General features: G+C 38.1%; 1 protein-coding gene across 1 annotated transcript in view; it reads right to left on the bottom strand.

The window, feature by feature from the left end:
* LOC139725115 (scavenger receptor cysteine-rich domain-containing protein DMBT1-like) overlaps nucleotides 1-17,091 on the bottom strand; it is a 50,121-nt gene that overhangs the window by 17,579 nt on the left and 15,451 nt on the right. Inside the window, exon 9 of the mRNA XM_071636201.1 lies at nucleotides 595-609. Coding sequence (XP_071492302.1) covers nucleotides 595-609 — 15 coding nt within the window. The remainder of the gene's footprint in view (nucleotides 1-594; nucleotides 610-17,091) is intronic.

The raw sequence follows: 17,091 nt of genomic DNA, 5'->3' as shown, positions 1-17,091 counted from the left end.
GTAAAATACCTTTATCCAATCAATAAATTTATCACTAAAATTAAACTTTCTCATTACCCGATACAAGTAATCATGCGAAACACTGTCAAAAGCTTTCTGGATATCAAGGAGAAGAATTGCTCCTGGAATTTGCTTTGAATCTGTATATTCTATTATATCAATAATTAAGCGAATGTTATTTCCAATATTCCTTCCTTTTAAAAAACCAGATTGATCTGGATGGATCAAATCCGAGAGACATTTTTTTTAGACGATTTGCTAAAGTTTTGGCAAAATTTTATAGTCTACTGTTAAAAGAGAAATTGGTCGGAAGTTTTTCAACAAGGAAGGATCTTTATCTTTTTTGGGAATCAAAGTAATAACTCAATTTCTTTGTGAACTAGACATTAGTCCATTCTGCAGGGAAAAATTAAACGAATCTAAAAGTAAATCAAAAATATCTGTCCAAAACACGATATAAAATTCTATGGGTAGCCCATCCAAACCTGGTGACCTGTTATGTTTCATTGAGGTAAATGTATCATATAAGTCCTTCTTTGAAAGTGGTTTATCAAGAAAATCCTAATTGGGGAATTTCAATAGAATTTAAAAAACCATCTTTTTCATCACCTAAATTGTTATCACATTGTTTTGAGTATAAGAGTTGGTAAAATGAATAAATTTCCTCCAATATAGTGTCTTGCTTAACAATAATCTCATCATCATTCTTTAATTTAAAGATACTTTTCTTCTCTCCAGACCTCTTTTCTAAATTACAAAAATATTTTGAGCTTTTTTTCCCTTCTTCAATCCAACGAAGGCGCGAGCGAATAATTAAACCTTTGGTTTCTTCGTCCAAGATATCATTTAAGGCTTGGGTTAAAAAATCCTTCTCATTAAGAAGCTCATCATCATTTAAATCAACACTCAATTTTTTTTCTACCTCCTCTATTTCCCGCAGAAGTTCTCTTTTTACAAAATTCTTTTCTTTCTTTTTACGTGCACAGTATTCTATATAAATACCGGTAATGGTACATTTAAGCGCGTCCCATAAAATATTTGGATTACAATTACTTTTAAAATTAATAAGTTTAAATTCTTCAATGTTGTCCCTTATAATTGTACAAAAATCTGAATCTTTGTGTAAATACTGACAGTTCAATTTCCAAAATCCTGGACCCCTTAGTGGTTGGGCACCTTTAAAATTTAATGTAACGAGGGAATGGTCAGATTGAATACCTGGACTTATTTTTGATTGCGAACAATTAGTAACAAAGTTATCAGAAACAAGAATATAATCAATCCTGGATAACACTTTGGGATTTTTTTTGATGTCTGGTGTATTGTTTACTGTTTGGATTAAACGTACGCCAAATATCACAAAGATTAAATTCTTCCAAAAGTGTTGTTAACATTTCACTTGATTTGACATTAGAGTGGGTGTCCCTACCCCCTTGATAGTCCAGATGGCCCAAAGCAGCATTAAATTCCCCAGCACATATAACAGAAGCGTATTTAAATTGGTTTACTTTGTTAAAGACTTCAAGAAAAAAAATTGGGATCATCATTATTTGGACCATACAAATTAACTAAAACTAAAGGAACTTTATTAATACTAGCAGATATAATCAGGTATCTTCCATTAGGGTCAATATAAGAAGAGTCAAGGACCAATGAAACCCTATTTCGAATTAGAATGGCTACACCTCTACTGTTTGAAGAATGGCTGGAAAACCATGATTTTCACCCCATTGTTGCATCCAAAATTGTTCATCCGATTTTGAAGAGTGGGTTTCCTGAAGAAAAATTATATCACTCTCAATGGATCTTAAATAATGAAAAATTTTGCGTCTTTTTACATGATCTTGAATTCCCCTGCAATTAAATGTTGTAAGTTTTAAATCCATATTTGTAATGTGGGAAAAATGGTCCATTTCTTATTACCTTTATACAGGACTTTCAATAAGTTTGAGAGCAAGAGCACCTGAGACAAAATAACTGCCAACAAAATAAAATCATGAGACACAAAAACATACTGTATAATGATACTTGCGGCTGCTGTGAGATTAGAAAAAATTAGTATGAATAAAAAAAGAAAAACAATTGAAAAAAAAAACAAACAAACAAAAGGATGGGTGCACAAGATAGGGTGGCACCGGGTCTCAAATTGTGAAACGGCCCGGGCCAAAAGTGCAACTTTGGAGTGGCCTCAATGGCCACCGGCGCATGGGGGCGTAAACACATATCATAATCGTGCCCTTCATACATTGTATTACATATGAATTGGTAAAAAATGAAAATGAAATACAAAATATATCATATGAACAGTCAATACTACAACCATTCAGGTCCCCCCTCAAAGAAAAAAAAATGAATAAATAAAAATATTTTCTTCCTTTTTTTTCCGCTAACAATATAATGGAATCCACATAAGTTATAATATTAATTAAATGTAATTATTATTCTAAATAAAGTAAAGATAAGTTTAACTTATTCAGTTTTCCACAGTAAAGATATCAACGGAAGAAAAAAAGGGGTATTTTACTTTAAAATACACCAATAAAATCCTTTACAACAAACTTGCATTGTGAAGATCTTATTCTTAAAGATCAAAAATTTGAAGAAAAAGATATTAAAATGATAATAACATAAAAAATAAGAATCTATTATGAGTGTAATGTATAATCAATTGTATTCACTTCTTCTCTATAACCAGTACTAAGCTAAAATAACAACAAAACACACCCATTATACAAGTTACTGACTACTGTACCACTAATTCTACTTCGTATACAGTGAAACCAACGATATCAATTAGAACTCGATCAGAATGAAATGAAAAGCTTGCAAACAATAATACAGCCAAGTGCAGACAACATTACCAGAAAATGAAATAAGGTCTTGGAGTTTTCATATCGGCTTCCTCTCCTTTTTTTTTTTCTCTCAAGAAGTAACATTGGTTCAAGTTATGAAAAGTAATGAAAGTATATTCTGCAATAGTATATCAGTTATCAGTAGTTAATGTTGATATTCTTCTAGTGTACCAGATCTTCCACATGTCTCTAACTGGACTTCCATCCTGAGATGCCTTTTATAATCACGAAAAACAGTTTAAAAGCATACAACAGTGAAAATGAAAAAAAAAATCCGATCTGGTGCTCCTGAAGCATGAAACAAGACATCTTGTTTAACTTCCTCTGGGAACGTCGGTATTTGCCGTTGGTGTTACGATCCTGCCCGAAGAATCTCTCGCCTTCAGAATGGCTGGGTAGATAAAAAAAGGCTTGGAACATTTTTCCTTGAGAGCTTTGAACTTGGTCAGCTGAGCCTTTCTTTGGTCCAACACCCGCTTAGACATATCATCATTGACAAAAATCTTTCTGCATCTCTGGTCTGGGCGTGAAACAAACTTTATTAGCTCCTTCTTGACTCGTTCTTTTACACGATAATTGTTGAACCCGATATGAATAGGGCGAGGGCGAGAGTTCTTCTGGTTGCTACGGTATGTAGGTGTGCGATGGATTCTGGAGGTCTCATCTTCAATGTTTATGTTGATCTTGGCCTCAGCAAGTAGGAGCTTCACTGATTTCAAACTCGCGCTAACCTCATGTGCATCATCTCCTTCCGTTTCCGGCAGGTTGAAAATAATAATGTTAGATCTCCGCGAGCGGTTTTCTAGGTCATCGATTTTTTCTTCTGCCTTAGCTAATGCAATTTCCAGTTTGCTTACTTTGTCAGATACCTCGCCAATTTCATGCTCGAGAAGGCCGTGGCTGTTTCGGCAATCCGCAGCCAGCTGCTCAAATCTAGCGTGCATACGGGCTTCAAACGCCCGGGCCCATGCCGGGGCTTGTTCTTCATCGTCCGGCATCGCTGTAGGTACACTCAAGTTTTCGTTTGAAATCACAGAAACATCAGAAAGTGGGCCTGTTTTTACCTTTTTCTTCGCCGGGCTGGAGGTTGAGTCCATTCTAGCGTTCACAACTGTCCATACGATGTAAAAAATAGCAGTATTAAGACTAAAATTGAAATAAATTCAGGGCACGAAAACCCACACGTGTTCACGCATTAGTGTGCGCCGCCATCTTTTTCTTCAAGGATTTTCTTGAAACTTAGTGTTGGCAAGTATTACTCAAAGAGATTCTCTTGGAAGTACCTTACCGTAAGGTCAAAGGTAAAAAGGTCAAAGGTCAAGTGAAAGTGCTAAATTTCACTTCTTCCTTGAACTTATGAAAGGGTCAAAAATTAAGTAAAAATCCTCGAATCCCAAACACCCGCACGCTTCGACAATATAGCCATTCATCCAATTAAACCTAGTTTAACGAAAGTGAACATTCAACATAATTATTTGTGACAAACCTGTCATTTTAATATCTTTTCCGATAGGTATTATGTGAAACTGTCACCACACGTCACGACATTTTACTATAAACTTATAAGGAGAATCATGCATTATGGTGGAGACATACCAGTCGTCATAGCGGCATTTCTATGTGTTGTTGTTGTTTTTTTTTCCTTTAGGCGGCCTCTTAGTCCAATAATTGTTTCTAGGTCAATATTGGCTCATCCTGATTGTCACGACATGGTAGGTTACATTGTCTATGTGAAAGTCCCACTGATAATCTCATCAGCCTTTTTACATCAAATTTATGTTTATGTGCAAGGCATCCATTAAAATGAGTTTACACTGGACAGGAAGCAATAGGGTAGTAACCCCTCAGCCCTTCATTACGTCAGGGGCACGAGGGTAATAAAACGTAACATAGAGGGAGAGGATGACTCACACCAAGTGGAGACCGCTACCAGGAGCGAGGGTCATAAACCTGCCAAATGTCCACCAGTGGGAGGACAGCCCAGAAGAGGCATAGGTTAAGAAATTGATAGTCACACCCAGCTGCAGTGGTCAGATAACGTCAGAGGAATATCCTCCTTTTTTGGAAATCATGTTCAAAAACAATTCTTTGAAATTAAGGAAAAGTCACTCATAGGGGTGTGTCCAGTCTGACCAATTGGTAGAAAGTTTTCTGAACCATCTAACCCCCTCCTCCAATAAGATTAATAAATTAATATACAGTGATTGGTCCTACATAGACAAGTGTAGTTAAGAAGGCAATTTTGGAGAACAAAACCGGGATGCAAAACCCCAAATTCTTCAGACCAGAGCGCAAAGTTGTTTGCAAAACCACTACGTTTGTATCCAGTTCGTTGGGAGGGTTCGGTGTACATCAGTGTCGCCGACATACTGGTCTACCCTTTGGTAGATGAATTTGGAACAAGGAGAAAGAGGTTGTGGTGGCAAAAGGCCACATTCAGTGTACGTTTGAGAGTCTGAGCACTAGAGAAATCTCTCATCAACCCGAAGGAGGTTGCGGCAGGGGCCAGGGAGAAAGTAACTTGCACAGAAAGGGGAGAAACGCCAACGAAAGTTGTAAGTTGACCAATCTTTCTCATTGTAATTTTCATGTAATTATTTAATCCTTCATAAGGAGAAGGAGAGTCAAGATATAATATTGTTATGTCATAGCCTCACAGTATTTTGTTACATGCATCAGTTAGGAGTGAGGAAATGTTTAATAGTTTAGCCAGTACTACTACAAGCCATTTCAGAATATTGAGCTAAAAGACCATAAAGATTTATTGCACCAGTGGCCTAGGGCCATAACTGGGAACACAGCTTCCATGACAGTTAATCCTCGCTGGCTGACCCAGCGTTGACAGATTTGTTGATGTAAACATACAAGCCGAAACCTGTCTTAAACTCATGAAATGTAGGTGTTTCATTCATGAAGGAACAATTTCATTGAGCAATTGTATAATAGTGTTTTGTTAAGATTACTGAACTTATGAGTGTATGTCACTCATTGTAATTGACAGGGCGGTTAATGTCGGAGCAAGAATCCGAGTTTAAGGTGGGAGCAAGGAGTTTTCGGTTGGAGTAAGCTCCAACTGTATTGGACTGCAGAGTCTACTAGAGAGGGATCGAGGCGACTCCGTCTAGAGGGGACTCAAGTTTGATGAAACTACTGTAGGACCCATGGGCGAGGACAGATGATCTCATCCCGAGAACCAGAACCAACTGGCTTTAGCGATAACATTAACTGAAAGTATCACGTAATTGGCAACAGTTCTATCAATGATTGTTAATCACTATTTTTATTCCAATGTTGTAAATACGTTTCAAAATTCAGTACAATAAACCACGCAATTATTGAACTGAAGAAGCATTTGTTTCGCCTACTTTGTAGACTCTCAGAAGAGAAAGCCTTTGATCCAGTTACGGGGCGGTGCGGCGGCAGCGCCCTGTGACACTGATGCGTGCGTGCGTGCGTTGAGGACGGACGGACTTTTGGGAGGCTCTGAAAAATTTTGTGGTATAAGGATTGAAATTGGAATAGAATTTAGAAATATAAGTTATTTGAGGTGTGATTTGGATTACTGGAGGTACAGTGATCACGTCAGTGAAAAAGCCGGAGTTTAGGACAATTTGGAATCGAATTACAAGAAATTTACTAGTAGATCTGTCTGGTCATATGACCCGAAACTTCGCGCCATTACTTACTAGGCGAGTTCCATAGCACGCAGTGCAGTGGACCCGGTGGCCCGACAAGTAGCGAGAGTGTATTAACGGATGCGTAAGCCAGCTCCTCCGGCACAAGCCGAACAGCTTTCGCATGATGTCCGTTACCAATTCTACCACTCGCAGTGGTGATCTCACACTGCAAGAAGCAATGAAGCGCCTGTCGCCACCCTCAAGTGCGGAAGTGGAAGAAGAAACCACACCACCAATTGATGATACTTCACGCATAGCCTCTGTACATGGTGCAAGGAGAAAAATTCTACCTAATACATCCAAACGTAAGCCATTGGCATCGGCATCAGAAGGTGACAACCTTGATGTAAGTGGATCACAAAATTTCCAGAGAGCAAGCAAGGGAAACAAGTATACAAGAAAGAACAGGCAAGGCAGACATGCAAAGAAAGATGACAAATCTCAGAATGTTAATATGGAATTCCAATGTGAGTATTGTGATAAAACTGGTATCGATATTATGATTGAATGTGAATGCTGCAAACGATGGTCATGTCTACCGTGTCAAGGCATGGATGTGTACACTGTACTGAGTAATGAGAACAACCGAACACACTGGTATTGTTTCTACTGTGAAGAAAAGGTTGTAGAAACTATCAAGTCAATTGACTGCTATGACCGGAATGCTAGTCCCACACATATAAGCAGTGAGAAGAATGATGTTACCACAGGCAACAAACTTCATGGAGAGTCCACTAGCATGAGACTAGATCATGTTACTCATCAAATATGTGAGATTATGCAAGAAGTCCAAGGTCTTAAATGCATGCTTGAATCTTCAGAGAAATATGGCAGGGAAACAAACAGATCACAGTCTTCTTATGCAAATATAGCTAAGCAACAAGGGGGGGTAGGAACAAGTGTCGGGATAGATACTGACATCCACCAAACCTACTCTAGACCTAGCCACAACTCCCCGCAGGCTACCCAGTCACAACCACAGCAACAATCAGCATTCATAAACATAGCTACTGTTGATGAGATTGTTGACAGAGAACGAAGGAAAATGAATGTAGTCTTGTTCAACGTCCCAGAGTCTAGAGCAGCTAGTTTTCATGAGCGACAGAATGAAGACAAGAGTGAAACTGAAGCGATACTCGCAAGAGGCTGCCAGATTGAGGGAGTTAGAATTATGAAAGCAACAAGACTAGGAGGATTGAACCAAAACAGGCATACAAGACCCAGAGTGTTGTTGATACAACTTCAGGATGCTACACAAAAAAGTGAAATTCTAAAGGCAGCCAAGAATCTGAGAAATACAGAGAAATGGGCAAGAGTGTTTATCGCTCCAGACATGACAAAACGACAGCGTATTGAGCACAAAGCACTACGGGAGGAGCTCAAGAGAAGACGAGAGGATGGGGAAGAGAACCTGACAATTCGACGGGGAAGGCTAGTCAAGTACAATATTGATTTGAAATCAAACAGGAAAAGTGTTGAAAAGTCTGTTTTAAGTAAACCCAGCTCTCAGGAAGTTGGGCACACAAACACTGAAAACCAGTTGCCATCAATGTTAGAAGGAGCAGTTGGTGGCGAGGAAGTTAGTAGTCATTGACTACAGGAGAGCTACTGCCCAGATGACACCTCAGTTAAAGATACATGTGAAAAGGATTTGAGAATACTTTATACTAATGCTGACTCACTGTCAAACAAACTGATTGAGTTAGAGATATTTGTACAAAACTTTGATATTGATGTAATATTAGTTACTGAGGTTAAAACTAAATCGTCTGGAACTGAAACAACTCTGACTTCGTTAAACTTACGAGGATTTGATATTATTGGAAATATTGAAAAAAGGCAATGTAATACACGAGGAGTAGTTATATACACAAGGACATCACTGAAGGTGATTGAAGTGGATATGTTTGACAATTTTGCTGAATCTAGTTGGTGTGTTATAACTGTACAGCAAAATTTGAAACTTTTGGTTGGGTGTATTTACCGCAGTCCTTCAAGTTGTACAGAAAACAATACTTTGTTGAATACATATTTGAATAGATTGAGTGAACTGAAAAATACGGCAGTATTTATTGCTGGAGATTTTAATTTTCCAGGGATTGATTGGCAAACATGGTATGTTGGAGGTACAGCTGAAAATCCCGCTAAGAAATTTGTAGATGCTCTCCAGAACTCTTATCTTCATCAACATATTACTGAGCATACAAGATTTCGACAGGGACAAAATCCTAGTATTTTAGATCTCATTATTACAAACAATGAGAGCATGGTCAGGAGCGTAGAGGTACTACCTCCTTTGGGAAAAAGTGACCATTGCTGTATTATAACTGATTTGAAACTTTGTGTTGAAACAAAAGCTCAGACTAAGACTTCGGTGTTTAAGTTAGACAAAGGAGATTATGTGAAACTCAATCATCTCCTTGGAAGTGTCAAGTGGAGCGAAGTATTGAAAGACATGACATGCTGTACTGCTTGGGAATTCTTTAAAGATATATTCTTTGCCTGTGTTTCGGAGAGTGTACCCGAATGTCAGAAAGCAAGTCTGAAACAGAGTAAGAGTCCTTATATTTCGAAAGAAGCATTACAGCTGTCTAGAAAAAAGAATAAAGCATGGAAGTTGTATGCTAGCACAGAAAGTGTTGTAGATTATGCCAAATATGCAAAGATTCGTAACCAATTACGATATGTGACAAGACAAGACTGCAGAGAGTATGAACAATCATTAGCAAAAGAGGTGGCTACAAATCCAAAGAAATTCTGGAAATATGCAAATAGAAAAATAAAGAAAAGATCTGGAATTAGTGATTTAGTCAGTAAAGAAGGAAACTGTCATAGCAGTGATAGTGAAAAGGCAAAATTATTGAACAATTTTTTCACAAGTGTATTTGTGAAAGAAGATTTGACAAATATGCCTGACATTGACTGGCAGCATGCTGGACCTATTTTAGATAGTTTGATTATCACAGAAGAAAGGGTGGAGAAGAAACTGTTAAATTTGAACGCAAGTAAATCTCCAGGCCCAGATGAAATGCATCCAAGATTGTTAAAGGAGACGGCACGGTCTATTTCTGTTCCATTACAAATTATCTTCCACAAGTCGCTGGACGAAGGCTTTCTTCCCAGAGACTGGAAACTAGGCAACATAACTCCTATACATAAAAAGGGAAGTAAAAAATGTGTTGAGAATTATCGGCCAATAAGTTTAACTTCTGTTGTTGGAAAGGTGATGGAGAGTCTAGTCCGAGATGCGGTCATGCAGCATCTTTTGAAGTATAACTTGCTTTCAGACTGTCAACATGGATTCACTCCAAAACGGTCCTGTATGACTCAGCTCCTTTGTGCAATGGAGGAAATAACTCAGAAACTTGATACTGGGTTTCCTATTGATATAGTATATTTAGACTTTTGTAAAGCCTTCGACTCTGTTCCTCATGAGAGGCTTTTGAAAAAATTGATATCTTATGGCATTGATGGAAAACTGTATTCATGGATCAAAGCATTCACAACTGGAAGGGAACAAAGAGTCGTGATAAATGGTGAAAGTTCAGACTGGAGTCAAGTTAGCAGTGGAATTCCGCAAGGAAGTGTACTCGGACCGGTCCTTTTTGTTATTTTTATAAATGATTTGCCAAATATAATGAATAACTCAGTATTTATGTTTGCCGACGACACCAAAATCATCGGTGATGTCAGTACAGCCTCAAAACAGGAATCGCTTCAAACTGACCTAACTCATGCTGATGAATGGAGTAAAAGATGGCAACTTGATTTCAACGTTAGTAAATGCAAGATTCTTCATATTGGAAAAAATAACCCAAGGGAAAACTACAGAATGAATAGTGTAGAGTTGGAAGCAACCAAGCAGGAAAAGGACCTTGGCGTTATAATAGATGAAGAATTAAATTTCCATCAACATGTCTCAGCAGCTGTCCAAAAGGCAAATCAAACACTTGGGATTATACACAGGACATTCTCACAAATGACAACGGAAATACTTCCTATTTTGTTCGTATCTTTCGTTCGACCTCATTTGGAGTATGGCAACATTTTATGGCACTTGAGATATAAAATGGACTCTGACAAAGTTGAAAGAGTGCAGAGAAGAGCCACTCGTATGATTCCTGAACTCAAATGTTTGTCATATGAACAACGCCTGGAAAAACTCAACCTACACTCATTATACTACAGGAGACGAAGAGGCGACATGATTACTGTTTATAAATTGCTCAATGGAAAGTTGGGGATTTCTGGTGACATGTTTTTCGAACCAGCCATCCACTCATCAACAAGAGGTCATAGATACAAGCTCTTCACCAAACGTTCAAGATTAGAACTGAGAAGTACATTTTTCAGCCAGAGAGTAGTTGCCGACTGGAACAGATTGCCTGCTAATGTTGTTGAAGCTTCCTCGATTAATAATTTCAAAGATTTATTAGACAGACATTGGAGGGGGGAAAAATTCAAAACCTCTGCTCCTCAACGCACATAAAGCAACAAAGTTGAAGATGATGAGACCGGAATACTACAGGACCAGTCCTCTACTTCCGTATCAGATGTGATGTGATGTGATGTGATGATGATGTTGCAGACGAGTATGGGGGTGTTCAGAGGAGAGGGGTAAAAAAAATACCTATTTTTTTTTTAATTTATATTACAATTTACAAACTACACGATTGTATTCCGGTTCGCCAGTGAGTGTGTGCATCGGTAGTGTTTGTGTGTTTTTAAATACGTGTGCGTGTGTGTATGTGTGTGTGCGTGTATATATATGTGTGGGGGGTACTTCAGCGTGTGTGTGTGCTTTTTTTTCAATTTTCACTGCGTAATATCCCACTTTTTTGTAACATCATCATATTTTGTCACTAAAGACAGTTTAGTTTACTTCATCTTCGAAATTGCGAACCCTATTTCGTCTTCGAATTAACTAGCCTTCGAACAACTTCGGAAAGGACACGAAGGAACACGATTCTTATAAAACCTTGTCATAAAAGGCAGACAGTGTTTATCTCTGACAGATGTAAACAACTTTGCATATTCGTAATAAACAATTCATGGCTTTCCTCTCAACGAGATGTTTCTCGTGAAAATGGTACCAGACGCTTCATTTTAGCCACGTGGGTCTTTTCTGGCGCTTTTGACGTGGTCATATAGATTTTGTGCGTTGTGCTCTATTTTCGTAACATGTCGTGTTTTTGTTCATTTTGTGTGTGTGTGCACCATGCACATAGGTTAACTTTATTTAATTCAGCTTCACATTTTCTACAAAGGTATGCATTTTGAATGCCCAGAAGAGATGTCCTTATCTACATTTGAGTTGAAATTGTTGATCAGTACCTATATAATTGAGCCTTCTGTGAGACTAGCGTCTCGGAATGTCATGATTGAAAGGAATGCACCATATTCCCCTGACACGTTGGCTTTGTAGGAATCCTTTTGTGTCGCAGATCCACTCTTTCCCCATTCACAGGAAATGTACCACGGACGGGTTTTCCTATGACAGTGTGATCACCCATGAAATGCCTATTTAATGTTAATGGGGCTTGGCAATAGAGATCTTGATGGCAGATTTTATCGATGTTTAGCATATTTCTTGATAGATTTAATATTTAAATAAATATCATAGAGTATTTCAAAGTGAAAAAATTACCAATGGGAAAAATTCATAAATTACACTTTCAAAACCGACAATCACAGTGAATATCTCGTAGACTTTACAACAACAGTGAGAGGTTTGCATTCGGCAGTAATTTTGGAGTAGTTTCCATGTGCAATCCCTCATGAATTTTCAAATGCATGTAGTTGCATTGACTGTTATCATTCTCTTATTTGAAGCAAGGTAAGATGTTATACACCTCAAAATGAATGGAAAAGAATGACAAAATACTATAATAATGTGAAAGAGACAGGAGAATTCTGTTTTAACTGAAAGACAATCTGTACTATACTAGAATTCCGTTGGGCTCTGCAATGTGTTTTGATTGACATTGGTGCTCAGCCAATGAAACTTCGATATTGAAGACTGGCAACTGTCTTGCCACGCCCGGTTCCACACCTCTATTCGGAGGTTTCTTACAAGAATCTAGACGTATTTTTAGTCGATCGATTACCACACCGTCGCGCCCTCTATTGACTGGGCAATCAAGGACTAATTTGGGCTAAAAATACGTCGCCCGCTAGACTAGAGATGTCTAGCGGGCGACGTATTTTTAGCCTAAATCAGTCGTTGATTGCCAGTCAATAGAGGGCGCGACAGTGTGGAAGTCAAGTTGACTAAAAATACGTCTAGTAAGAAACCTCCGAATAGAGGCGTGGAACCGGGTGTGGCAAGACAGTTGCCAGTCTTCAATATCGAAGTTTCATTGGCTGAACACCAATGTCAATCAAAACACGTTAAAGAGCCCAACGGAATTCTAGTCTACTCTCCTAGGTGTAATGCAGATTGTCTTTCAGTGAAAACAGAATTTCCCTGTCTCTTTCACACTATCATAGTATTTTGTCATTCTTTCCCATTCATTTTGAGGTCTATAACATCTTATATCTTACTTCAAATAAGAGAATAATAGCAGTCAATGCAACTGCATGCATTTGAAAAGTCATGAGGGTTCTGCACGTGAAAACTACTCTAAAATTACTGCCGAATGCAAACCTCTCACTGTTGTAAAGTCTACACTACGAGATATTCACTGCGATTGTCGGTTTTGAAAGTGTTATTCATGAATTTTTCCCATTGGTAATTTTTTGTTCACTTTGAAATACTCTATATTTTCATATTAAATCTATTGAGATATTTGCTAAACATCAATAAAATCTGCCGTCTAGATAACAATCTCTATTGCCAAGCACCATTAACATGAAACAGGCATTTCGTGGGTGATCACACTGTCATATGAAAACCCGTCCGTGGTACATTTCCTGTGAAAGGGAAAAGAGAGGATCTGCGACACAAAAGGATTCCTGCGAAGCCAAAGGCCCAGGGAAAACATGGTGCATTCTTTGCAATCACGAAATTACGAGACGCCAGTCTTACAGAAGGCTTAATGATGGCGATACGGAATACTAGTAAAGGGAAGTCGATGCTGATTAACATTTTCTACACAAACAATTATATAGATGAGGATATCTCTTCTGTCCATTCGGAATGCATGCCTATGCAGAAAGATGTGAAGCTAACTTGAACACCACCAAGTATGTGGATGATGCACACACACACACACACACACACACACACACACACACACTGCAACACGCAAAATCTGTAACTGAGTCCAAAGCGCCAGTCAACATCCGTGTCAGCGGCTCAGCTGAAGCGTCTGGCACCGTTTTCACCAGAAATATTTCGTTTAGAGGAAAGGTATTATTGATTACGTAGATACTTATTTGCTTAGATCTGTAGGAAATAAACTCTTCCCACCTGTCTTGACAGGATTTTATTAATACTGTCTTCTTCCATTTTCTTTGTCGAAGGTATTTGAAGGACCGTTAATTCGAAAACGAAATAAAGTTAAAGTTCCAAAAATAAAATGAACTTCTTTTAGAGACCGAAGACTGTAATATTTTGGTATTGTTACTCCAAGGTTCCACAATTATGTTTTTCTCAATTTACTTTGTTTTGATTATGCAACCTTATTTTCTGTTAGCAAAGAAAGTGAAATGTTTATATTCTTTACGAAAAATGAGAAAAAAAAATTGAATTGAATAATTATGATAAAACGTATGATATTAAGCATTAAAAATTGAACGAGAATAGGCACATACACCAGAGATGTGAAAAATACACAAACACCCCGATACGCTCACTGCCGAACTGGAATACAATTGTACAATTTGCAAACTGCATTGTTAACGGAAACATCAACAATAATGTCCCTCTCCGCCGTATGCTCTCATAGTCATCTTTAACATCATTATGATGAGCCATGCATGACATATAAATAGGGTCTAGTAACAATTGTTACAAGAGGCTACCTAGGGGCTCCCCCCCCCCCAAAAAAAAAAAAGAAAGTCACGCATGTATTGGTGTAAATCCTCTGAAAGACTACTGTGTACAATTCTGATCATTATCAGCCCCTTCCCACCGTAATAAAACTATTCTACAGAAACGATGACACCCCCCCCCCCCCTTCTCGACAGTCCCTGCTTCTCCACAAATGGATATATTTACGTTCGGAATATTGCCCACGAACCCTCGTCGGATTGACGAGGGTTAATTCATGTTGTGATGGGATTAACAAACTTTTTTTTACATTTTTAGACTAAACAATCACCGGAAAACAGGACCTTGTTTCATTTTCGGATTAACGAACCTTCGAAAAAAACGAACGCAATTTCATTTTCAGGCCATCACACCTTCGGAATAACAACCCATATATCATTTCATTTTAACAAACTGTAGGAATTATGAGCCTTGTTTCATTTTCGGAACATTGAAAGGGTCTACTTTTGAGATCTTTTTATGTGCGTGTAACACATAACCCTGTTTGAGCTAAAATAATTCACATAAGCGTGACGAAATCAGTTTCATCCAGAATATTGTTATACATGTAATTCACTTTTGTCAGAATTGCGCCAATCGCAATGTGCGATGGTAACAAATAACCTCTAATTGGCATGATATTTATGCTTCTGTTCTGAACCAAAGCTGAAACATTGATGTGTTGTTGTAGCTTCATGGTTATACGACTCTTTATTCGCAATACCAAGAGATAACCTCCATTTGACAATTCTTTGATTAATGTGCTGAATAGGCATTTCAGATGGGTAACGAAATTACAACTTCAGACTTCCGAGAGCACTGGAGAGCAGGCGACAACGTGGAGTTGTTGGTTGACTGTTGACAGTAAAATACACGCTTGTGACAATGTGGTGTAGTTGGATTTTTTCCTTATCGAGGAAAGACTTTGACTAGGATTTTCATGATGGAATTATGGGTTATCACTTTCAATGTCCTAGTCAAACCAGAGATCAAGAAATAATAAATAACAAATAACCTCCGAATGATATGAGATTTATGTTAAAGTCCTGAATGTGCATTAAATACTAACATGATACAGTCATAGCAGTTGTAAATAATGGGTGACGAAAAACGGCTGCGAAATCATTCCGCCCAGGATATGCCTATAGGCGATACATCAAATTGTCAGACCACCTTGCTTAGAATTGCATTTCTCAATGTGCTATATCAAGAAGTCTTCCGTGCGACAGGTGCTTTCGATAAGAGCCATCAAATGACACAGTTGTAATTAAGGGTGACGAAATGGAGGGCAACGGTGACAAAATCGATTAAGCGTCGATTAAACGTCTTGATAAATAAAGTAAAGTGGTATTACGACTTGATGAATTACCCAAGCATGCTGTGAGATGAATCTATTTCGTCACCGTTGAATAAGATTTTTCGTTACCTTAAGAGACATGGGCCTTCGATTCGAGGCTCTAATACACGAGGCAGCTGTAAATAAAACGGGGGAAAAGACGATAACAGTGGCGACGAAATCATTCCGGCCTAAGTATGATTGGGAGATGCAAGAACTCATGCCACTTTGCTGAGAATTGCATGCTTGTTTACCTTTGGGAGCAGTGATTTCAAAAGTGTTCACAATATCACATTTGATGCATATGTGTAGGTTTGTTGTTTCACAAAACATCCTAGTATATACATTTTTCACAATAAAGGGGATATCAGTGTTTTTCTCAATAAACCTTATGTAGACGGTTTAGTCTGGAAACATTTTAATTATATTCTGTTGTTCACATTTCTTGTATTTAACAACACTATAACATCGATCATACGGATTCAATTCTTTACAGTTGTTGTTTCTATCCCAGACTCACATTTTATAACTATTTCATAGCACTAATGCTGGGTTTTTGTTTCATCTGCAAATGGTATTATGCCTTTAATGAGCGATATCAAGCAGTTTCCTCCATGAGACATGTCCTTCGGTCTAAGGGCCTTAAGTATGTGAGAGAGTTGTAAATAAAGGCATCAAAAAGGGCGGAAACGGTGACAAAATTAATTCCCCCAAGAATATGCTTACGTAATGTATTAACTCTTTATATCACTTTGCTTAGAATTGTGCAATATCAAGAGGTTTGATCTAGGAGAAATGTGCGTTGGATTAGAAGGATGAAATACATGAGAAGGTTGTGAATAAAAGGTGACAACCATTACGAAATTGATTTGGTCCAGAATATGCTCAAGTACTGTAACTTAAGTCATACCAGGTATTCTGTAATTGCAAGTTTCTCAATCTGTGATATGAAGAAGTTTCCACCAAGAGACATGTGTTATGGGTTAGAGGAATCAAATACATGAGACACGGAAAAGGTGAAAACGGTGACGTCAGAACGGTAACATAAATCTCATGTTAATTGGACGTTGTTACCATCGCCCATTATAGGAAGAATGCAAGTCTGATATAAATGTTAGTGTACCTATATCGAGTGCAAAACTGCTTTCGTCATTTTTGTCGCCTGCTCTCGAAAGTCTAAAGCTGTCCTTCTGCTACCCAATGGGAAATGTCAATCTCTTGTTAATTCCTATTCAAAACCGTACATCCTTGGAG

Source organism: Diadema antillarum, unplaced genomic scaffold (genome assembly GCF_040938485.1).
Source record: "Diadema antillarum isolate AM-2024a unplaced genomic scaffold, OU_Dant_1.0 seq00000015_RagTag, whole genome shotgun sequence".
NCBI classification, from domain to species: Eukaryota; Metazoa; Echinodermata; class Echinoidea; order Diadematoida; family Diadematidae; genus Diadema; species Diadema antillarum.
This window is presented reverse-complemented; position numbering and strand designations above follow the sequence as displayed.